At 42.5% G+C, this 24,028-nt stretch overlaps 1 protein-coding gene across 3 annotated transcripts in view; it reads left to right on the top strand.

The window, feature by feature from the left end:
* Positions 1 to 24,028, top strand: part of SYT14 (synaptotagmin 14) — a gene marked incomplete at its 5' end in the record, with an annotated part of 174,234 nt that overhangs the window by 43,646 nt on the left and 106,560 nt on the right. For 2 of the 3 annotated variants that reach the window (XM_084622043.1, XM_084622042.1), the window contains one exon: positions 17,945 to 18,109. In XM_084622043.1, coding sequence (XP_084478169.1) covers positions 17,945 to 18,109 — 165 coding nt within the window. Of the gene's footprint in view, positions 1 to 17,944; positions 18,110 to 19,510; positions 20,478 to 24,028 lie in introns of those variants that run through there. The other variant, XM_084622041.1, reaches the window with a different exon arrangement.

Here is a 24,028-nt window from a genome sequence, read left to right as displayed (position 1 = left end):
AAAGTGGGGTGGAGAAGGCTGCTTTTGAGTTGTTTAGTGGGTACTCTCACAGGGTGGTGGTAGGCTACTTCTCCAATATGAATGTGCTCTCCTGTGTGGATCTTCAGGGGATCCATCTTGTCATCACATGCTTAAAAAAGTGGACTAGGTCATTAGGAGGGTTAGTATGGAGACATGGATTGTATTGTATTCAGTATTCTGATGTACAACTTTGTCTCCACCTCAGCCCCGTAATGGTCAGATGCATTACTAACTGTCTGTGGAAGACGGACTGAAATATGGAAGAGGGAAAGCTGGCTGAGACTCAGTCCAGTCAAAATGAAAATGATTTTGGTTGGTTGAGGGAAGCAACCAGAAGATATGGCAGGAAATAATATCAGCCTTCTTTGGTTGAAGTATGTGTACTATTTTGTAGATTGAGTTTGCAAGCTGAGAGTCAGGTTTAAACTCCCAACCTCTGCTAGAAGAGCAGGATCAGCTACAGTTAAGTTGGCTTTTTTCATCTCTGCTGTCCAGAAGTGTACACTTATGTATTCCATGCATTAGTCACCTCGAGATTAGACTAGTGCAATGTATTCTACATGGGGCTACATATTAAATCCATCTAGAAACTGCAACTAATGCAAAATTCAGTAGTCCTCTTGTTAAGTGATGTGTCATTTCATGACCATATTAAGCTAGTACTCTATGGCCTTGTCTATATAGGTGGGGGACAGGGGTTTCTACACACTAACCTGAGTTTGTGCACATTGAAATGGCCTTTATGTTCACAACACAAACCCTTGAAAAGCACAGTAACTCCCTAACTGTGCAATCAGTAAAATACACTTTCAAAGTGTAGTAAGTTCGTTGCAAATTGAGTTAGTGCAAATTAAGTGTTTGAGTGCACTGAATGCTCCTTCACACTACTTTATCAGTCCTCCAAGTGCTATACCACACTGTTTTGTGTGCTGCTGTGACCAACCTGTCTGTTCACCTGTGTGCCCTCCACTGCTCCGGGGTCAAATTGATCTCCCCTTCCCTGTTTAAAATCTGGCATGGGGCCAGGATTTGTACGTTTTGTTCCTGGATTTGAATACATCAGTATTACAGTGGTATTATTACAGCAGTGCTACACAATATCTTATGCATCCACTCAGAGCCATGCAGAGATCTTGCCATCTGGGGAGACGCAATAGTGCAGCCATTTCTTGCCATCAACCACCACAATAAAGACATGTCCATAGATTTTTGTGAAGTAGCTGGCTGTGAAGGGTCACAGCTGGGACACTAATCCGTGTAATCTGAAGAGCAAAGAGCTTAGGATCCTTTACGAGAAAACCAGGGATGCAAATCAAATCTCCAGTAATACCCCTGTATCCTGTCCATTTTATGGGGAGGTGGACAAGATGTTTTTTTTTAGGCGCACCACTATCAAACCCAGCTCATGTGTGGACAGTGCTGACACTGTCACTGCCACCAGCAAGGAGGCTGAATCCCAAGAAAGACCAAGATTCAGAGGAGAATGAGGAGATCTTCCCAAACAGCAAAGGCTCTCTTCTCCAACAGAACCCTAAGGGTGTCCATACAGATACCCCAGCCAGATACTCAAATCAGGACACAGGATGATAATCCTTTTGAAGGGATCTCAGCATGTAAGTATCTATCATTATAATTTATTATTGTTTTTGTTTGTTTTATTTTATTATGCTTTTCAGCGGTGGTAACTTATTGTACCTGGTGGCTGCTGCCGTTTATAATGGATATGAGCTGGGGCCTTTCTGAGCTTCTAGCCGCTGCTTCCCTCTCTCCCTCACCCAGCGGTGTCTCCCTTTCTTCCCCCTTCCCACCAAACACATTTTGAAAATGGCAACTGGGCCAGGTATTCAGCCTTTAACTCATACTGACATCCCAAACATTGATTGTTTACATACCCATGGTATGGAGGGCATATATCCATCTACTTATTTCCTTTTCCCTGCCTGCCTCTCTCCTGCGTGGTGAATGCTGATTTCCTCCCCCGCTGCCCCTACCCAGCAGCCCTATTTGCATGCCCAAACTGGCACCCACATACTGTGGCCCTAACCCGTCTCCCCTTGGGCAGTAGATTCAAATAATGAAACCTTGTAGTTGTACAAAGTTTTAAAAGTTTACTGAAACAATCAGTGCAGGAAAAAAGGTTAGGTTAGGTTTCACAATTTACATGAGGGGTATATGGGATTACACACCTATACAGCTATTTAGGCTATTACTTCCAGCTGAGGCACATCAAATACCCTTTTCAACATTGCAACCAGCATTTCATACAGGAAAGAAGTTTAGGTTAGTTTTGTTTTCAGTTTAGCTTAGTTAGTGTACAAGAAGAATATGTAGGTAAAGGGATTGCATAGATTTACAGCTTTTGAGGCCACTAGCTCTGGTATATCAAGTACCTTTTCCTCACTGTAATCAATTAGGCAAATGTTACATAATGACATTTCATAACATTGTATAGAAAGACTGGGAGCCATTAAGGTTTCAAACAATCAATGCAAACCCCAATCTATTTCTTGCTGCACGTTCTTCATGTCTGCAGAGGAGTTAAAGCAGAATTAAAGGCAAAGAAGTGCTCTCTATTGGTACGGACATTCCATGGTTGCCCTTCCATTCTTGCAGCACTTCTAGGGGGTCCATCTTGGTGAATAACATCACCATATTGCTGGTCTGCCCTTTGCCTTTTTGAATAAGTTCCTTCTCTGCCTTCTAGTCACCTACGTCAATGTAATGTCACCAAGAGTCAAGATTGCCTTAAAAGGGGATTACTGCCCAGCCCCTTCTTACACCCTAGTCATTCCCACCCTTGTTGTCTACACCCACCATCCAGACATTTAACATAAAGTTACAGCATACGCTGTAAGACCCAACCTAGGATACACGTGTACCCTACTCATCTACATCACCCATCCATACGCGTATTGCAAAGCTTCAGCATGAACTATAAGACTTAACCCAGGAAACACACACACCCAGTCGCCTCCCCAAACATCCTCAAAACTATGACATGTACAGTAGGACACATGCATAAGAGGAACAAGGATGAACATGACTTACCCTCTCTGATGTCTTCCAAAACTGAGATGAAATTCAGAAATGGAGGGAATGCTTTCCTTCTTTTGAAGTAGTACTAATCTGAACAATAACTACTTGTGTTTTTTTTTTTTTTAATTAATCCCTTCCCCCAGCTATTGCACCTGATTTGGTGAGACCTTCAAGGACAGGGCATTTATCAACATTTGGCAAATTTGAGAGGGAAGAAATGGATGTCAGAGGAGGAGACGTTTGGAGTTCTCCTGATGGACTCGTAGGGTATGTCTTCATTTAAAATGCTGCAGTGGCAGTGCTTCAGTGTGAACGCTCACTACAGCAACAGGAGGGGTTTTCCTTACTGTAGTTAATCCATATTCCTGAGAGGCAGTATCTAGGTCAACAGAAGAATTCTTCTGTCAACCTAGCACTGTCCACACCGGGGTTAGGTTGGCATAGCTATGTCTTTGAGGGGTGTGGATTTTTCACACCCCTGGGAGATGTAGCTATATAGATATAAATTTTCAGTGTAGAACGAGTGCAAAGCCACCACACACCAGAAGGGTGTTTTGCTGGTTGAGTAGGAGAAGGATAGGCAGCTGGCCAGAGACAGCATGGACCTGACACAGATTAGCATTGCCCTGACCAAGGATGCTGTAGAGAAGGATTGAGACACGCAGAGGCAGCTCCTGGAGGCAAATAACAGGCAAAATACTTTGCTGGAACATATTATTACTGCTAGGCCAACAGGCAATGCAGCATCCTCAGGCAGGACGTTGTCATGTTCTCCAACCCTTAGATAACACGGATTACTGGGATCAGCAGCAGATATACCCTGTGGTTGCCCCACAAGCTTGTCGTCGGTGGCCATTCCTTCTCCAGTCCCAGCACTGGGTGGCAAGAACAGCAGTGCATGAGCGCCAAGCTTATTTGACCTCTCCACTGCAACAGAGACTGTTCTCCCACACCACTCTAGCCCTTAAGGCAGGGTGATCAGAAGGAGAATTAAGACCTTCATATGCCTGTGACCAGGAGTGTGTGCTACCTCTTTCCCGTTGCTATCTGATGACTCCTTCCCACTGCACTGTTTGTAAATGTTCACTAGTCACACATTGTCACTTTCAAGTTGTATATTATGTTAGTTTGTTTGTAAATTTGAAATGTTATCCAAATTTTATTTTTCTATATTTTTGTACTGGCACAATTTATACAATAACGACCATTAAATGTACCTTAAAGAAACTACAATGCATGGAATACACCAAGACTCCCAGTTTCCACATAAGAGCACTATATTTGGTTTTAAAAAATCATAGGAGCCTCCTCAAAATGTGAAATATATGATAAAACCTAAATGTGCCACACCAGCACTGTATGACTTTATAAAAATTCATAAAATCCTCTCCAGTACTCAACAAACCTACAATGCTTCCCCTCCCCTAAATTACTACTGAGGGCACAGCAGAATGTTTTCAAACCCCAACCTTAAAGAAAAAGCAAAAGACATGCCTGATATTGTGCTGTGGCAATTCTCACTTTGCAATAGATGCCTTACTGGCTGCTCAGACTGCCTAGAAAACCTCTGCACCATTGCCTCTCACCTACTCTTGAGGCTCTGCCACTTGCTCTCTCTTTTGTACAAAATACAGCATGCATTTGTAATCTGAGGCAAGTCTTGCTCTGCAGCCTCTAACCTTGTCATGAGAGAGCACCACCTGCTTTTCAATGTGCCAAATGCATGCTGTCATCCTGCAACTGCTCAAGGTATAGTTGAACTGTTCCTTTCTTCTATCCTATATGGCTTCATCAGCAAGGGACGCAGAGGATAAGCGGGGTCTTCCAGAATGATAGAGATAATCTCAACATAATTAATGTTGGTAGTGATTCTGGGGACAAATCCTCCATTATTCATTAAGGCAAACAGTTGGGAGTTCTGAAAAGATCCTAACATAATGAACCTTTCCAGACCACTCTGCATTAATGTTTGTGAACCTGCCACAGTGACCAACCAAGCCTTGTAGCACTGTAGAGAAATATCCCTTTCTGTTTATAGACTTGAGGCCTGGTGGAGGGGTGGGGAGCAAATGGTAGGCACATGGGTCCCATTAGTTGCCCCAGTACAATTTAGGAACCCCCTGCGTGCAAAGCTATCAATAACCTGTCAAGTATCAGGGGGTAGCCGTGTTAGTCTGTATCCACAAAAACGAGTACGGTGGCACCTTAAAGAGTAACAGATTTATTTGCACATAAGCTTTCATGGGTAAAAACCTCACTTCAACTCCTTGTTGCTTTTTATCAATAACCTGAGTGTTGGTAAGCTTTTTGACTTAGGGCATTTGTCCCTTTTGCATTGCAGTGATGGCCAATATATGTTATATATAAACAGCATATATATGTTAGTTTGCATTAAGCACAAATAGCATAGCAGTTATAAAGCAAGGCCTACAATTGGCCTATACCTTTGCTACAATCCTGTTCTCTTATGTTAAATATCCCATAACACCTTGCATTAGCTGAAGTAAGTTTTGGCACAAGCAGATAGGAAACATGTCAAAATCAAGATAAATTCATTCTATGTCTTTATACAAGCTAGGGAAATACCTACACAAACCAGTACCTGGAATGCTAGTATCCAAAACAAAGATAAGGAAGGAATGAAACAGCAAGCTAGGGAACTGGGACAAACTGATGGGTTGGATTTTAGTGATGTGTAAAGAGATGTATAACTTGCAAAATCATCATAAATAATACCAGATGAACTGTGTACTTTTGGGAGCATGTTTTCAGAATAAGGTGAGAGTAACATAGCTGCAGGCGATGGCTTCTTGAAGACTGGTATTGTATAGAACCTTTTCCCTGTATTGTATTATTATTGGCTTATAGCAATAAACCTGACTAACCTTGATTTATTTGTCTCTTGAGTATATTTCATACTGAACCAAAGTGTGTTCAAGCAATTGATTATACAGTTTATCAACAAAGTGGTGAACCTAGCCAGAAACAATCTAGCCAAAATCTAGTCAGTCGAACCAAGCAGTGCAGGGTCATGACCTAACTGCTTGGAGGGGGATAACGTTCAGTGAGACGTGGAACTCTAGTGTTCATGAATCTCACGTACACTGATGGAGCCAGCCCTGGCTGGGCCGATGAATGCTAAGTGCTCCCACAATTCCAGTATGCACAGGAGGTGCTACTGTGATTTTAAAAAATATATAATAAGTGCTATTTCTGTGGAACGCCTATTCAAAAGTAACTGGTTTTATAGAAAGTGCATGATAAAGCAGTCTAGGCAAAACGCCAATACTTTAAGAATTCCTGGGCAAGAAGTCATTCTTTAAGAATATATAAAGATTAATTACAAGTGAAATTTTCTGGGCAAAACACCCAGATACAGCAAAGGCTAAAATGGTGAAGTGCCAAAGCCCAAGAATTAGCAATTATGATAGCTATAAATAATAATGAGCTACTAAAATTTTTGTAAAAAAAATGTAACTAAATATAGGGGCAGTTCGTTTATGAATGACATGAGGCACATAAATGATCCCCAGGATTCATTAGATGAAGTAAAACAAATCAAAGAACTAAGAGAAGGGTTAAAACTAGAAAAAGATCAAAATAGGAAATTAGAACAGCAAGTGGAAAGTATAAGCATCTGTAATACTCCTCTTGCTCACAGTTTACAAGAAATGCAGGGAAGACAAGGAAATTGTCAGACCAGATGCAGCCAACAAAAAGGTGGAAAATCAGGCTGTTGAAGACGGACTAAAAATCTTAAAGCTGTACTGAGTTGCCCAAAATCAGTTAATCACAGTAAGGAGCAGAGCACTTCTGTAATCCATTAAAAGTGCAGACAAAAGCAACAGGCACTTGGGGAACAATTTCATATTTTGTGGGAACAGGTAGCAAGCCCCACTCTTCACCAGAGGGGGGTTAAAAATGAGAGGTCCTCCTTTCTACCCCCTACTCTAACCCACAGAACCCCCACTCCCTTCTTAGCCCTGGCCTACACTAGGAGTTTAGGTCGAATTTAGCAGCGTTAGATCGATTTAATCCTGCACCTCTCCACACAACTAAGCCATTTTTGTCAACTTAATGGGCTCTTAAAATCAGTTTCTGTACTCCTCCCTGATGAGGGGATTAGCTCTGAAATCGACATCGCTGGATCAAATCTGGGTTAATATGGATGTAACGGTATTGGCCTCTGGGAGCTATCCCACAGTGCTCCATTGTGACTGCTCTGGACAGCATTCACAACTCAGATGCACTGGCCAGGTAGATAGGAAAAGCCCCGCAAACTTTTGAATTTCATTTCCTGTTGGGCCAGCATGGCAAGCTGATCAGCAGAGGTGACCATGGAGTCCCAGAATCGCAAAAGAGCTCCAGCATGGACCGAACAGGAGGTACTGGATCTGATCGCTGTATGGGGAGACAAATCCGTGGTATCGGAACTCCATTCCAAAAGACGAAATGCCAAAATATTTGAAAATATCTCCAAGGGCATGAAGGACAGAGGCTATCACAGGGACCCGCAGCAGTGCCGTGTGAAACTTAAGGAGCTCAGGCAAGCCTACCAAAAAACTCAAGAGGCAAACGCCCGCTCGGGGTCAGAGCCACTTCTACAATGAGCTGCATGCAATTGTAGGGGGTGCCCTACAACTACCTCACCCCTGCAAGGTGAGGACTTGTGGATTCCTGCAAGAGGGAAGTCTCACGCAACAGGGATGAGGATTTTGGGGACGAGGAAGACGATAGCGCACACCAGGCAAGTGGAGAAACGGTTCTCCTCAACAGCCAGGAACTGTTTATCACCCTGGAGACAGTACCCTCCCAATTTGGGCTCCTGGACCTTGAAGGCAAAGAAGGCACCTCTGGTGAGTGTACCTTTTTGTAAATATAATACACGGTTTAAAAGCAAGCGTGTTTAATGATTAATTTGCCCTGAAGACTTGGGATGCATTCGCAACCAGTACAGCTACTGCAAAAGTCTGTTAACCTGTCTGGGGATGGAGCGGAAATTCTCCAGGGACATCTCAATGAAGCAGTCCTGGAGGTACTCCCAAAGCCTTTGCAAAAGGTTTCTGGGAAGGGCAGCCTTATCGCGTCATCCATGGTAGGACGCTTTACCATGGCAGACCAATAGCACGTAGTCTGGAATCATTGCATAAGAAAGCATGGCAGTGTGTGGTCCCGGTATTTGCTGGCATTCAAGTAACATACATTCTTTATCTCTCTGTGTTATCCTCAGAGTGCTATCGTTCATGGTCACCTGGTTGAAATAGGGGAATTTTATTAAGGGGACATTCAGAGGTGGCCGTTCCTGCTGGGCTCTTGCCTGTGGCTGAAAAGAAATCATCCCCACCGTTACCACGTGGTGGGGGGAGGGGTGAAGTGATCATCCCAGAGAATTGGGTGTGCGGGAGGGTTAGTTGGGTTTGTGCTGCATGTTAAGCCGAAATCATCAGCCCCTCCTTTTAAATGGCCAATGTGTCTTTTTTCCAACTTTACTCTCCCTTTTTTTCCTCCCGCAGCTGCAAATGTTTCAATGCTGCCACTAGCATCTCCGTCCCAGAGGCTAGTGCAGATAAGAAGGCGAAAAAAACGTTCTTGCGATGAAATGCTCTGAGCTCATGCAGTCCACCCAAACTGAAAGAGCCCGGCAGAATGCGTGGAGGCAGACAATGGCAGAGTCCAGGAAAGCACAAAATGACCTCGAGGACAGGAGGCGGGAGCAACAGGAGAGGTGGCGGGATCAAGAGGAAAAGTGGTGGCAGCATGATGAGAGGAGGCAGGATGCAATGCTGAGGCTACTGGAGGATCAAACTGATAGGCTCCAGCGTATGGTTGAGGTGCAGGAAAGGCACAGACCGCCACTGCAGCCCTTGTGTAACCAGCCGCCCTCCTCACCCAGATGCCCAAGAATGCAGGGGGGGCCTCCGGGCACCCAACCACTCCACCCCAGAGGACTGCCCAAGCAACAGAAGGCTGGCATTCAATACGTTTTTTGAAGTGCAGTGTGGCCTTGTCCTTCTCCCGCACCCCACCTGGTGCTTCCCTCCTCCCCCATCCCTCCCGGGCTACCTTGGCAGTTAATCCCCTATTTGTGTGACAAATTAATAAAGAATGCATGAATTTGAAACAACAACGACTTTATTGCCTCTGCAAGTGGTGTTCGAAGGCGGGAGGGGAGGGCGGTTGGCTTACAGGGAAGTAGAGTGAACCAAGGGGGCGGGTTTTCATCAAGGAGAAACAAACAGAACTGTCACACCGTAGCCTGGTCAGCCATGAAACTGGTTTTCAAAGCTTCTCTGATGCGTAGCGCACCTTGCTGTGCTCGTCTAACTGCCCTGGTGTCCGGCTGCGTGTAATCAGCGGCCAGGCAATTTGCCTCAACCTCCCGCCCCGCCATAAACGTCTCCCCCTTACTTTCACAGATATTGTGGAGCACGCAGCAAGCAGTAATAACAATGGGAATACTGGTTTCGCTGAGGTTTAACCAAGTCAGTAAACTACACCAGTGCACTTTTAAATGTCCAAATGCACATTCTACCACCATTCTGCACTTGCTCAGCCTATAGATGAACAGCTCCTGACGACTGTCCAGGGTGCCTGTGTATGGCTTCATGAGCCATGGCATTAAGGGGTAGGCTGGGTCCCCAAGGATAACTATAGGCATTTCAACATCCCCAACCGTTGTTTTTCTGGTCTGGAAAGTAAGTCCCTTGCTGTAGCTGTTCATACAGACCAGAGTTCCTGAAGACGGAAGCGTCATGTACCTTTCCCGGTCATCCCACGTTGATGTTGGTGAAACATCCCTTGTGATCCACCAGTGCTTGCAGCACCATTGAAAAGTACCCCTTTCGGTTTGTGTACTGGCTGCCAAGGTGGTCCAGTCCCAAGATAGGGATATGCGTTTCATCTATCGCCCCACCACAGTTAGGGAATCCCATTGTAGCAAAGCTATCCGCTATGACCTGCACATTTCCCAGAGTCACTACCCTTGATAGCAGCAGCTCCGTGATTGCATTGGCTATTTGGATCACAGCAGCCCCCACAGTAGATTTGCCTGCTCCAAATTGATTTCCAGCTGACCGGTAGCTGTCTGGCGTTGCAAGCTTCCAGAGGGCTATCGCCACTCGCTTGTGAACTGTGAAGGCTCCTCTCATCTTGGTATTCATGCGCTTCAGGGCAGGGGAAAGCAAGTCACAAAGTTCCATGAAAGTGCCCTTATGCATGCAAAAGTTTTGCAGCCACCGGGAATCATCCCAGACCCACAACACTATGCGATCCCACCAGTCTGTGCTTGTTTCCCAGGCCCAGAATCGGTGTTCCATGGCATGAGCCTGCCAAATTGCCGGGGCCCGTGCTTTGAGAGAAGTCTGTGTCCATGTCCTCATCACTCTTGTCACCGTGTTGCCATCGCCTCCTCGCCTGCTTTTGCAAGTTCTGGTTCTGCATGATAATGCATGAGGTGTTTACAATGCTCATAACTGCCATGGTGATCTGAGCGGGCTCCATGTTTGCCATGATATGGTGTCTGCAGGAGCACAGAGTTGCAGGGGAAGTGGAGGTTAGATGACCAGTTTTGCAGACCTACTGCACCGTCTGCTGCCAGGACACAACAGCTGAGCGGGCTGCATGCTTGCCGTGGCATGGTGAGACAAGAGCAGCCGAGCAGAGTTGCAGCGGAAGCAGCCCTGTGAGACCACCAGGAGAGCAGGAAAGCAGAGTGGCAGCGGAAGCGGTGGATGACGACGGTTAGCAGTCCTACTGCACCATCTGCTGAAAGCAGTATGGCGCCCGCATGGGAAAAAAGGTGCGAAATGATTGTCTGCTGTTGCTTTCACGGAGCGGGGGTCGACTGACAACATGTACCCAAAACCACACGCGACAATATATTTGCCCCATCAGGCATTGGGAGCTTAACCCAGAATACCAATGGGCGGCGGAGACTGCAGGAACTGTGGGATAGCTACCCACAGTGCAACGCTCCGAAAGTTGACACTAGCCTCAGTACTATGGACGCACTCCGCTGACTTAATGCACTTAGTGCATTAGTGTGGGGACACCCAGAATCGACTGTATAAAATAGCTTTCTAAAATATTGACTTCTATAAATTCGACCTAATTTCATAGTGTAGACATACATTAGAGCTAGTAATAAACTTTTATCTCCAATATTTTTCAATACAGGTCCAATTTTTCTTTTGTCCTTTCTCAGTTTGCTAAACTTGGTGCTGCTGCCTGTACTTGGAAATGCCCTCACTTAATCTCTTTTGGCGGATGTCACACTCCCTTCCTACATTGCTTTCTCCTCATTTCTGCCCTCCCTTTCTGTTAAAAATTATAGTTATTACAGAAATCCTTGTTGCACAAAGAGATGCAGAAGCTGAAAAAAACCCAAAGAAACAATCAAAATGGTTAAGGTAAAAATTTTGTAAGTCCAGTAAATAATTTTAGCCCTTCAAGGATGCAGCAGCTGAAGATACTCAACCTTCTTGAAGATATAGTTGCCAAGCAACAGAAATGCTAACTCTGCTTGAAATCCTAGCCACTAATATAAGAAACATGGGTTTTCCATATTTTTGTATAGCAGTATTATTAAGATAAAAGTAACAAGTAATGGAAATTGCCTTAAGTTAACTAAATTAATACTGTACAACAAAGTGGGCAAATAGCTTAATAGAGATTCTTATTAATGCTTATTACAAGTTTAAATAAAAACTTGCCTGGTTAAATATTTAGTTCTTTCATTTACCGTTTTTGCTTTCCGAAATGAGTTGTCTTAATACCTGTAAGTTTTAATGCCTTATCTTGCACTGTTATAAATAGTTTTGGCACCATTCGTATTTAATTGTAAGTTTGCCCTTTGTCATGTATATTGTCCTATGTTGTGTGTCACATCACTAATTTTTGTTTTGTTGCAACAAAAGCCAATGTTATACTCATAGTTTAAAAAATTAACATAAGTGGTATCATACTATTTAATATTAAGGCTGGATCATAACCATCATTACATTTAAATTTTTCTGCAAAGCTCAGAAAAGCCTCAGTGATATATGTACATATATAGATAATATATATTTATTTCAGCCTTAATAAATAATGCAATTGCAAACAAAAAGGGTTTTTTAATTAATCAAAGGCTTTTAGATCAAAGGAAAAAAAAACCCTGCAGGGCAGCAGTTCTCAAACTTTAGCAACCCAAGGACCTCCATTCTGGTTTAAAATGTTTTGGGGACCCCCAAGTCCTGCCGCTGAACCCCAGGCCCTGGCCCCACCCCACCTTTTCCCACCCCCTGCTCACTCCATCTCCCCTCCCTCCATTGCTTGCTCTCCCCCACCCTCGCTCACTTTCACCATGCTGGGGTCGGGGGTTGGGTTGCAGAAGGGGGTGAGAGGTGTAGGCTCTGGGAGGGAGTTTGGGTGCAGGAGGGGGTTTGGGGTGCAGCCTGTGGGAGGGAGTTTGGGTGTGGGATCTGGGTTGGGGCAGGGGGCTGGGATACGGGAGGGGGTGAGAACTGCAGGCTTGGGCTGGGTGGTGCTTACCCCAGACGGCTCCTGAAAGCGACTGACACATCTCCCTGGCAGCAGCTCCTAGGCATGGGGTCTCCATGCACTGCCCCTGCCTGCAGGCACCGCCCCCCCCAGTTCCTGGCCAATGGGGACTGCACAGTTGGCACGCGGGGTGGGGGCGGGGTGGGGGCAGGGGCCAGAGGGCCGAAGGGACCTGGTGGCTGCTTCCGGGAATGGCGCAGAGTGGAACCAGGGCAGGTAGGGAGCCTGCCTTAGCTCCACTGTGCTGCCGGACTTTTAGCACCTAAAACCTCCTGGTTTGGCTTCAGGAGCCTCTGGGAGATGAAGGGGGGGGGGGAGTTGATAAGCGGGGTCCATGGACCCTTTGGAGTACCCTTGGGCACTCCCAGAAGTCCACGGACCCCAGTCTGAGAAATGCTGCTGTAGGGGAAAAACCTCAACACTAATGTAAAGGTAATATTAATACAATCATATTTTAAGAAAGCTTTTATAAACTTATTTGGCCCTTTATCACATTTATATCTATATTTTAATATTTAATAATAGATATTGTTCAACATTGTGGCTATGTCTGATTATGTTATGAAATGTTAGAGCTAACCAAACAATTTCAGGAGGTTTCTAACTTTGTCTTCTAAGCACGAGCAAATGTCATGAAAGTTTAATACCCTGAAGTGCTTGCATAAACCTGCATTTAAACTTCATTTTGCTTTAATTTTTATACTATTTTGTGTTATGCTTAGAAAAAGTATTGGTTATAAGGTTTATACTTTCAAATATTTAACAAAAATTAAATTGCCACCACAAACAGATTAATTCTAAAAAGCTTGGGTAAAAATTCTGTGGCGAACTCCCTTGCTAAAACAGAGTGCTCAACAGGGGAGAGCAATACATGTTCTCACAGAAGATGGTGAGCATCTATTTTAGCAGTCAAGCACTATATCTGTTGTTAAAAACTAGTAATGCACCTATTGAGGAAGTAATAATTAATGTTTTTATGCAAAAACTGAAAAAGCATCTAAAACATGTTTAATATGTGCTAAAGAATTGGAAAAAATCAGAATAAAAAGCTGAAATATATTTTAATAATTGGGAAAAAAAAATTAGACTAACATAACCAGGTCATTCTTCTGTCATATGCTGTACCAAAGCGTAGTTTGTGTTATAAATGACTTGATCCCTATTACATTGTAAATGAACTAAATTAATCTGCATATAAATTTGGTTTACTGAAAACAAGGGAAATGTAAATTTTAAAAAATAAAACATGTTAACCAACATCCCACTGCCAGAAGACACCAGAAGATATTAGTGAAGATGCCCTAGGCATTGGAAGAAGAAAAGATAGTGTGTTTATAAATAAGACTGATCAACTACACTTCAACATACTGTATATGGACAACTGAGTATGCAATAGACTTTAGAGACGTTACAAAGACCACTAGCCCAGCCAGGTCTAACTGTTGTTTAAACTGTATATTGTTAAGCAAAGTGAGTTTATGCATATACCTGTAGTTTTAAATCATTCTCAGTGGAATATGGATGAATTTGGTTATTGTGGAAAAGCAAATGGATTATGACCGTATCCTTCGATAATTATATAATGGCATATTATCAGGAAGGTGCACAAGACTCAATGGCTGGGCAAAAGACTGTTCAGCAGTCTAGTATCTTTCAAAATATGAGACTCCACAATCTAGATCGAATTATTGTTTACATTTCAAGATTATTTGAATCTGGAATATCTATTTGGAACAGGGGTAATATGGAAAATATGTATGTATAAACCCCACCCACATTAGTGGTTTTGAGCATCAAGAATTGGAAACTATCTCTAAACCCATAATTCCTGGCACTGAAGTGTAGCTACTAAAAACAAAAAGAACCATATGTGGTATACAATATGCATAACATTGATAACCTGTTTAACGTAACACAAGCAAAACTTAATTCCAACAAATAATAAAAATGTAAAGGAAAATCAGGAAGGTAAAGAAATATTTGTACTGCTTATGGGAATTGCGTGTTAACTACCATAATCAATTCATTAGGGAATATTGAGAAAGGAAAACTGCCTGACCTTAGTGATGAACAGTTAGCTAACTGCTATTTCCCTCAGCGTATAACAAAAACTATGGTAAATTGGTAGTACGTTGAATCATGTAGGCAATTTCCCTTTCTTAGTGGAATGTGACTGAATTTCGCTATTGTGTAAAAGCAAATGTACCATTACTGTATTCTTTGTTAATTAACATAGCATCTTATCAGGAACATGTACTAGACTCAATGGTTGGGTAAAAGCCTATTTGTAATTTGATGTCAGTGACATCACATCCTAATCAAGGCACATGTTACTCAAAACAGTGTTGCTCAGTGTCTGATTCAGTGTATTTTTTTTTTTTTACATTATCACTACAATATTTGATAAATTGGTTACTGTCCATTCAGTAGGTTACCTAAAAGATGACATCTACGAGGGGTGATTGGATTTACCTTCGCTATTGGTGGTATCACACAGCAACACAAACCTGGAGAGCACCACACATTGCGTGTTCCACTAAGAGATACCAGTACATGTGTCGATGCAATGTTTTTGACATTGCAACTCCAGTATGGGGCCATAATGGTTCAGGCCGGTCCAATGCAACAGAGAAGCTAGCTGCTCCTGTCTCCTGTCCAGTGAAGCTTACCAGATGCCGACAACCAGCAATAAGGGTACTCTGTAAGATGGATGGACAGTATGGAGGCCTGACTTGTAATGTTACTACTACAAATTTCTGTTTTACTCTTCATGTATGTAGCACTGTGGGGGACACTGTAATAATGCCTATCCCAATTTTTCAAAATAAAACTTATCAAAAGTGAATCTTTAACATGCATATTAATTCACTCATTTAAATTTAAAAACATTATTAGACACAAAAGACATACACATTATTTAAATTAGCAATGACATGCACAAGCTGGAACAAGTCTTGAATGATCTTATCCATGATGGGGATCTTAAAATACTAATTTCTCATTTGGATAGAAGTTGCATTTAAAGCTTTACTTGTGGTTCAAGGTGTATTAATTTTAGCTGTGTTAATTATGTATTGCCACTTATGCAGGGGTAAAACATTTTAAATGCTGTTTAAAGGCCCTCCCCACTGTTTCACATATTAATTTTGCAAAGGTGTCACCTTTGCTATAACAATTAGTAAGGTGACAAGTGGGGGCCTGGTGACCAATATATGCTGACTAGCATATATATATCTATATATAAATTAAAAATCAATATCTGCACCATATATACATTTAGTATGCATTAAGTATAAATTAGCATTAAGTACAACTAGTATAGCAGTTATATAGGCTAAATTGGCCCATATCTTTGCTATAATCTTTTGGTCTCCGAGTGACTATTGATGTAGTTAACAGCACTGTCCAGTCTTTTACATCAAGACAGCAGAAGAACTCTTCATACACACATTTCATAAGGGTATATTTGGCATGTCTTTCACCATCCATTGGAAAGCTTTGCCATATTTTCTTACGTACAACATCTAGTTTTCTTAAGAGGTGATTATATTTTTCTCTACCTATTTCGGAGTCCTTGCTGGTTTGGGAGCTTAATCTGGTCCTTTTGGTGCTCTTGAGACCATTCTTTGCATGCTGGGAAATTGACCTCTTGCTCAGTCATCCCTGCGCCATTTGTTTCTGCCAGTGCCTCACCATGCATTGCCAAAGCTTCCCAAAAGACCATGCACATGATGGCGGTGGCTTGCACACAGCGATACTTACCCATGGTGCACTGCGCTATGCACTGGCACAAGCACTTCTGGTGAGAAAGTTCAGCGCTGATGCAAGGAGCCAACTACGCATGCACAAAAGCGATCTGCTGACCGTGGTGACTTTATGCTGACATAACTTGTGTCAGCAAAATTTGATAATGTAGACATGCTCTCAGTTACCAATATTTTCCCAAACCTCACGTCAGTCATGAGGAAGCTAGGTTACATATATTAGACGTTCTGTGTTGGCTTTTTATCCTCAAAGAACAGACCCTTCAGAAACTCAGTGAGGCTTTTTAATTTCTTTGTGGAAAGGATTAGGGATGTCCCTATCTCCACGCAGAGACTGTCTAAGTAAATTTCAGGGTGTATAAGACATGTTACAAGATCATGACCTAGATTCCCCTCCTAACCTTGGAGCCCTTTCAACAAGCTCAGTCCACTTCAACAGCCTTGTTGAGGAAAAACTCCTGTTGTTGACATCTGTAAGGCAACTACGTGTACAGGCTGCTAGAGCAGATGCTTCATCTGAGGTGGCTGTATTATAGTCTATCTTGCATAGAACTCTGAAACACCTACCTTCATAGTTGAATCACTGCGTGGGAGGCACCTAGAATAGAGCACCCACAGGAACAAGCAGAGGAGTGGTTACTTATCTGTATCGTGCTCTACAACCCACACTTCCTCCCATCTGCTTCAAAGTCCCTAGTTTGGGCTGGGTTCCATGGTAGAAAAGGAACTGGATTGGCAGTTGGTCCCACACTAGCCTATGTACCCTCGATAAAGTGATTGAGGCACATGCGTGGATTAAGCAGACAGTTCTGGCAACAACAACAAAAAATCTCTGATTGAAGATGATTTGGGTACATGCGCACCTTGATGGACTCCAGTTACGGCACAGGTAAGTAACCTCTCCTTTCAGAAAAGAGCTCATATGTTTTGTAATGTTTTCATTAGGTTAATCAATCAAACATTCTGATTCAGCATACCTTGGCTGTTGGTAGGTATGAGCTGGGTTTCTTGAAGTTCAGCATTTCCTTCATTCCTATTCAATATAATCATTACAGAATTCAGGTCTCTTTTCTACATGTACATTGTTCTGGAATTTCCACAGTACGGATGTACCTTTTTAGTGACAACCTGTATTTTTATTTCCAATTAAAAAAATCATGTTTGTGCACACAGTGATCAATGTGAAAGGAGCTGATGATTCTGTTTTCAATTTCTGTTAGACTAGTTGAAGTTCATCAAGATGTGAAGAAAAACTGTATAACATGACATGGTAAGGCAAATATTCAAAATGATGCCAGAGATGTTAAATAACTTTATTTTTGGCAAATCTGTGTGACATCTCTGACATAAGAACTAATTTAGAACGTGTTGGGTGACTATAAGAAAATATTTTTGTAGGTCAGTCAGCTGGTCACTTTTAAATTTAACACCGTGTCCAAAATACATGCAAACTGAAGTAGTATAATTTTATTTTAGTAATATCTTTCACATAAATTACAGACAGTGTGGGTATTGATTATTGAACCGTCATATTCTGAAATCTATTGTCGATTTTTAGATTTTTCTCTTTTTATTTCTTTTAGTATCTCCTGAGGCAGTTGGATTTCTGTCAGCTGTTGGAGTGGTCATTATCCTCATGTTGCTTCTTTTTCTATATATTAATAAGAAGATGTGTTTTGAAAATGTTGGTGGCTTCCCAGACCTTGATTCAGGATACAATGCAAGGAAGACTTCACAAGACAAACTTTGTAAGTATCTGAAATATATTCTACTCAATTTAATTCTGTAAAAGTTAATAGAGACTTTCACAGAGTAACACAAAATATACAAATACTTGGACCAAATGAGAAAGACCTGTTATATGTATAAAAATTTATGATGATTGGGACCTATTTGGAGGAAAGGCAGCCTCTGTGACTGCTTGCCCCCAGAAACTCTACAGGTCTCAATGGCTATATAGCTAAAGAGATTATCTTTGCTTATGAGAAGATACTTTTCCCTCCCTGTGCTCCTTAATATTGGATGTATAATGCCAATTGAAATATTGCATGGTTGTCTTTTATTGCCCTTCTCAAATAGATGTAGGTGAACCACATTGCTGAAGATTGCACTCAGCATGCTGAGTTAGTCCTCCAGTGTCCTTGCACAGGAGGTGGCTCGTTCAGTTAGGGAAGAATTTTCAAAAAAATCACTCACCAGAAAATATAAGGGTTTCTCTTCGGTGGCTAATAATTCATTTCTAGAACTTGCCTATATGGAAGATAGGATCCAGTAAGCCAAAGATAGTATCCAGACTGTCAAAAAATAATTAGGGGAACTACTTTATCAAATTTCCAAAGGGATCAGGGTTATGAACTTCGTATTTCTCTGGGAATGGAGTTTGGTAAAATGGCCTTTGGGCTGGAAGAATTCCAGCTGGCTTTGTTGGCTCTCTTGTAAAGAAGACAGGCCTCAGATAAGGAGCTATAAAGTGTGGGAGATGGTACGTTTATTTTACTTTGGGCTGTTCTTCTTTCCTGCCTTCTTGAAAGTTGCTTCCCAAAAGGGAGGAGCAGGCTTTGTTTTCTGGGACAGGGGCTAGGGCTTTTTTCTCTCCTTCCAGCTGTGGAACAACTGTCTGTGGCCCAAAGTATCTCTCATTGCTTAAAAAGCAACAAATGTTTTGAGCTGAGGAAACCCTTTGGGGTATGTGCTATTGTGCAGCTATTATGTTAATCTACAGTAGTTCTTCGCAGTATGAATTAATTTAGTAAAAGTACATAATTTTAAAGTGTTTAAAACTTCTTCTTTGCAGGTGTTGAATAAAATACACATTTCCCCTTCTTTAGTTGTATTTTTGAAAACAAATACTCGTATTATGGCTAGTTGATACTGAACTTTGATGAAAGACTACTTATTTTGCAATGGAAAAATATTGTTTTGAGCTAGTTGATCTTGGCTTCATTTCAAAGATTTTTTACTTCAATTTATTATTTCCTTCAGTACATATAGAGTTTTGGGCAAGAACGAAGCTGCAGTGGCTGCAGGTTATATAGTAGGTTTTTGGACAGCAAAACTAGATAAATGTAAAATTGAGTCTCTTGGGTGGGTGACAAATTCACAAAACTGAAGACCTTTCTACCAGAAATAATTTGTTTAAGATTGGAGAAATGGCATTTTTCAAAAACTTTCAACAAAATCTGAGCCTTCCTTCTGTGTCTTCTCTGGTTGACGCTCTTAGTAATGCTGTAGATGATCTAACCAGTGCTGTTGGAGAGGTCAGCTATACTGTAGCTGATTCGGTCACAGAGCAGGTAACGAGCATGATAAATGGCCTTCGCACAGAAGATGAAAACTCTCGAATGCAAGAGGATAAGTCTATGCCTATTAAAGAGGAAAATATAATATCATTAGCAGATTCTAAGGAAACTAATATGAAGGAAAAAAGATGTGTTGAAGATAAACATAAGCAGACTCATTATTCTGATTCATCAGATTCTGTAAAACAAGAGTTCAATCAAGTTAGAATGTCAGTTCATGTCCAGGACAAAAGAAACAATCAATTAAAAAAGGAAAATGCTAACAAACATTTTAATAATATGGAAGTGTCTGGAGACATGAAAAAAGTAGGACGACATGTTAAAAGCAAAGGAGCCACTGGAAATAAATACTTGGAAAACAAAAAGTTTTCAAAGGATAATAATTTGACTAGTAATAAATTTGTAACAGATGAATCTATTATTAAAGATCCAGGCAATGGGTTACGTGCAGTATTGGAGAATTCTAAGGATCACTTGCATAGAAAAGCCAAATCCAGGTCTTCAGTGATTGATTTTCAGGACCCCAAAGAGCAGCCCTGTACAGATGGATCCAAGGATTCAGAAGCAAAAGCAAATGAGGTACCAAAGCAGAGATTATCAGAGTCAAATTTTAAAAAGGCACCGAGTGATCATCCTGATTGTGCTAATGAAGTAAAAACAAAGAAATACAAAACTTTTTCTGATGGTAACGAACAAACCATAGTGAAACATGAAGAAAATGCAACAACCACATTTTCTAAAGAAGGTAAAAAGAGAAACTATAAGGAATCAGAAAAGATTTCAAGAGAAGTAAGTAGCAAGAAGACACCAGAAAAAGGTGAGGTGTCTTTCATCAAATTTTCTCCATTAGGCCTTTCCTGCATCTTTTTCTACATACTACTTTTACCTCCTAATTTACAGAATTCACTAGAACAATTTTTCCTTTTAAATGAGATCACTTTACAGTGTATTTTATTTTCTATGAAATTTATTCTCTAATTGCAATATTTATTGAAAACCAGTTAATTTTTTTCTATAATTGGAGACTCAAAGAGTTTGGCTCATTTAGCCTAACCAAAAGAAAGCTGAGGGGAGATATGATTGCTTTCTATAAATACATCAGAGGGATGAATACCAGGGTAGAAGAGGAGTTAAAGTTAAGTACCAGTGTGGACACAAGAACAAATGGATATAAACTGACGATCAACAAGTTTAGGCTTGAAATTAGGTGAAGGTTGTTAACCATCAGAGGAGTGAAGTTCTGTTAACAGTCTTCGAAGGGAAACAGTGGGGGCAAAAACATAACTGGCTTCAAGACTGAGTTCGATAAGTTTATGGGGGGGATGGTATGATAAGACTGTCTACAATGACATGTAGCCGATCTGCGACTGCTAGCAGCAAATATCTCCAGTGGCCGACGAGGGGACATTAGATTGGGAAGGCTCTCAGTTACTACAGAGAATTCCTTCTCGGGTGTCTGGCTGGTGAGTCTTGCTCATATGCTCAGGGTCTAACTGATCGCCATGTTTGGGGTCAGGAAGGAATTTTCCTCCGGTCAGATTGGCAGAGTCTCTGGGGTTTTTTCACCTTCCTCTGCAACATGGGGCACTTGCAGGTTTAAACTAGTGTAAATGGTGGATTCTGTGTAAGTTGAAGTCTTTAAACTATGATTTGAGGGCTTCAGAAACTCAGCTAGAGGTTAGGGGTCTATTACTGGAATGAGTGGGTATGTAGGAGGTTGGATTAGATGACCATGATGGTCACCTCTGACCCTCAAGTTTGAGGCTATGCTAGTACTCATGATTAAATCTCTGACATTTGTTCTAAATTTTCTATTTTCCAAATAAACACTATTTTGCATTTTCTGAAGTGCTTTGTGTGGTTTCTGTTGGGTACTGGGAATTTTTCTCTAGTCTTTGTTTGGCTCTAGAATGTTACTAAAAATCTGTTTGTTTCAGTGGTCCTGGTCAGAATGTGTAAGAGAACACTTAGTGCAGCAAGCTGTACTATATTGTCTAGGAACAGGTTCAAAGCATCTGTGTTGCCCTTACTGCATGTGGATCAGGGCACATATATATGAGTTTAAGGTTTGAATTTATTTTTCTGACACTTTATTTGCAATTACAATATTCTCTCAACAACAAAAATCCAAAATTAATTTTCCATGTATTCTTTGAAAGCAGTTTAAATTCTATGTGCATTTTTTAAGACTATCTAGAAAACAGTTTAAGGTCTGCAGAAAACATTCAGGATGGGATTTTGAAGGCATACGATAAAAAACTGAATTTTTGATATATTTGTACTTGGGAAATTTTCTACCACGAGTTTGCTGTCTGGTTGAATAACACAGTAATTTTAGGATAGAATAATCACTGATGAGGTAATTAAGAAGCCTGTAGACATAAAAGCTGGGCACTTTACTAAATTGTTTCTTTGGCTTGTCTTAAGGAAGATTACAGTCTGACACAGAGAGATTTTATATGTGCTGTTGGTAAATATGCTTTGTGATATGTTTTTAACATACTAAGCTTATAAATATGTACATATGTGACACGATGCAAATTATTTAATGAGCTAATTTTCATATTTGCAAGTAACTTAATTTTTAAGATGAAGTTTATACTTATAAGTATGTGGATTCATTGCTGGTGAAAGGCATTAGATTGTGGCAGCCTGATAAATGAAGATCTATGTTTATCTACAGGGGAGCAGCTGGGCAAATGTCCTACACATATTATTCTGCCAGCATATTTCAACCCTGATCTGGGGGAGGGGCAGGCAAGGACTTTCTTTAGAGATAGCAGAGGGTCCTTCTCTATGTCCTGTGCAGGTCATCAGTTCTCTACTGTATCTGCCAGTTAGCACAAAGCATACTGGTGAGTTTATGATGTGGGAGATGGAATTGGAACCTACAAAACTGATTTCATATAGGTAAGGTTGCCAGGTGTCTGATTTTTGACTGAAATGCCCAGTCGAAAAGGGACCCTCGCGGCTTCGGCCGGCACTGCTGACCGGGCCGTTATAAGTCCGGTCAGCAGCGCAGTGGGGGCCCGGGGCTAAGGCAAGCTCCCTGCAGCCTCTAGACACATGGATGGCCAGGGAGGTTCCGCGCGCTGCCCCCCGCCCCGAGGGCTGGCTCCGCAGCTCCCATTGGCTGGGAACCACAGCCAATGGGAGCTGTGGGGGCAGCACCTGCAGGTGCGAGGGCAGCACGTGGAGCCTCCCTGGCTGTCCATGCATCTATGGGCTGCAGGGACCTGGCGGCCACATCCCAGGAGCCACGGTAACCGCCACCGGGACCCCAAACCCCTTCCTGCAGCCCAACCTCCTGCCGCAGCCTGGAGTCCCTTCCTGCACCCAGACTTCCTCCTGGAGCCTGCACCCCCGCAACCCCGTGTCCCAGCTCTCTTGCATCCCAAACCCCTCATCCTCGACCCCACCCCAGAACCCACATCCCCTCCTGCACCCCAACCCCTTGACCCCAGCCTGGAGCCCTCTCCTGCACCCCAAACCCTTCATCCACGGCCCCACCTGAGAGCCTGCACCTCCAGCTGGAGCCCTCCCCCCCCCCACACTCGAACCTCTGCCCCAGGCCGCTAAAAATGAGTGAGGGTGGCGGAGAGCAAGCGACAGAGGGAGGGGGGATGGAGCGAGTGGGGGCAGGGCCTCAGAGAAGGGCAGGGAATGGGTGGAGCCTGTAGGAAGGGGTGGGGTATTTGAAGCTATTTGAGCTTGACTGGATTCAAACTAGTGATCTACAGGTTAAAGATGCTGTAGCTCATTAGCAATATCCTAAGGCATCAACTCACCCAATAAATGCTAACTTAAGAGATGGTCATAGATACATATCGTAAATGGAGCTGATAGCACTGATAGGATAGTTGCCTGACACTTCCCATTATGAGATTCTGTTTTCAGTTGCTTATAACTTTGCCAGACTTCTACTGTTTAGGCCAAAATTTTCCGTGCTGTGTGTCTGTTTTAGTCAGATTTTTGTTTTTTGTTGGCGTGTATGGCCATCCCTCCCTGTCAGTCTGAGAGGGAGGCCACACCTCCTCACTGTCACACCCTTAGAGTGGCAGTCTATCAAAGGAGGAAATTAGCAGTTTGTGATACTTGGGCCTTCTAAGCTGGGCTGAGCAACAATCAGTCTGGGTAGAGCAATACAGAGTCTTGGAGCCCAGGCCCCCAGGTAGGGTGGAGCACCAAACAATCTAGTGCTCTGGTCTGTAGTGAGGGCAGAACAGCAAAGAAGTCTAGGGGCCCAGGCCCTCAGGCAGGGTGGGGCATCAAATAGTCAGGCGTCCTTACTCTAGCAGATGGCCAAAAAACCTAGAACTGGCCTAAAGATGGAGAGGTTGTCATCCCAGAGGTGCGTGGGCAGGGGGA

This window comes from Lepidochelys olivacea (assembly GCF_965140295.1).
Source record: "Lepidochelys olivacea isolate rLepOli2 genome assembly, chromosome: 3".
NCBI lineage: Eukaryota > Metazoa > Chordata > Testudines > Cheloniidae > Lepidochelys > Lepidochelys olivacea.
Note: the sequence above shows the minus strand (reverse complement) of the source record. Positions and strands in the feature narration are given on the sequence as shown.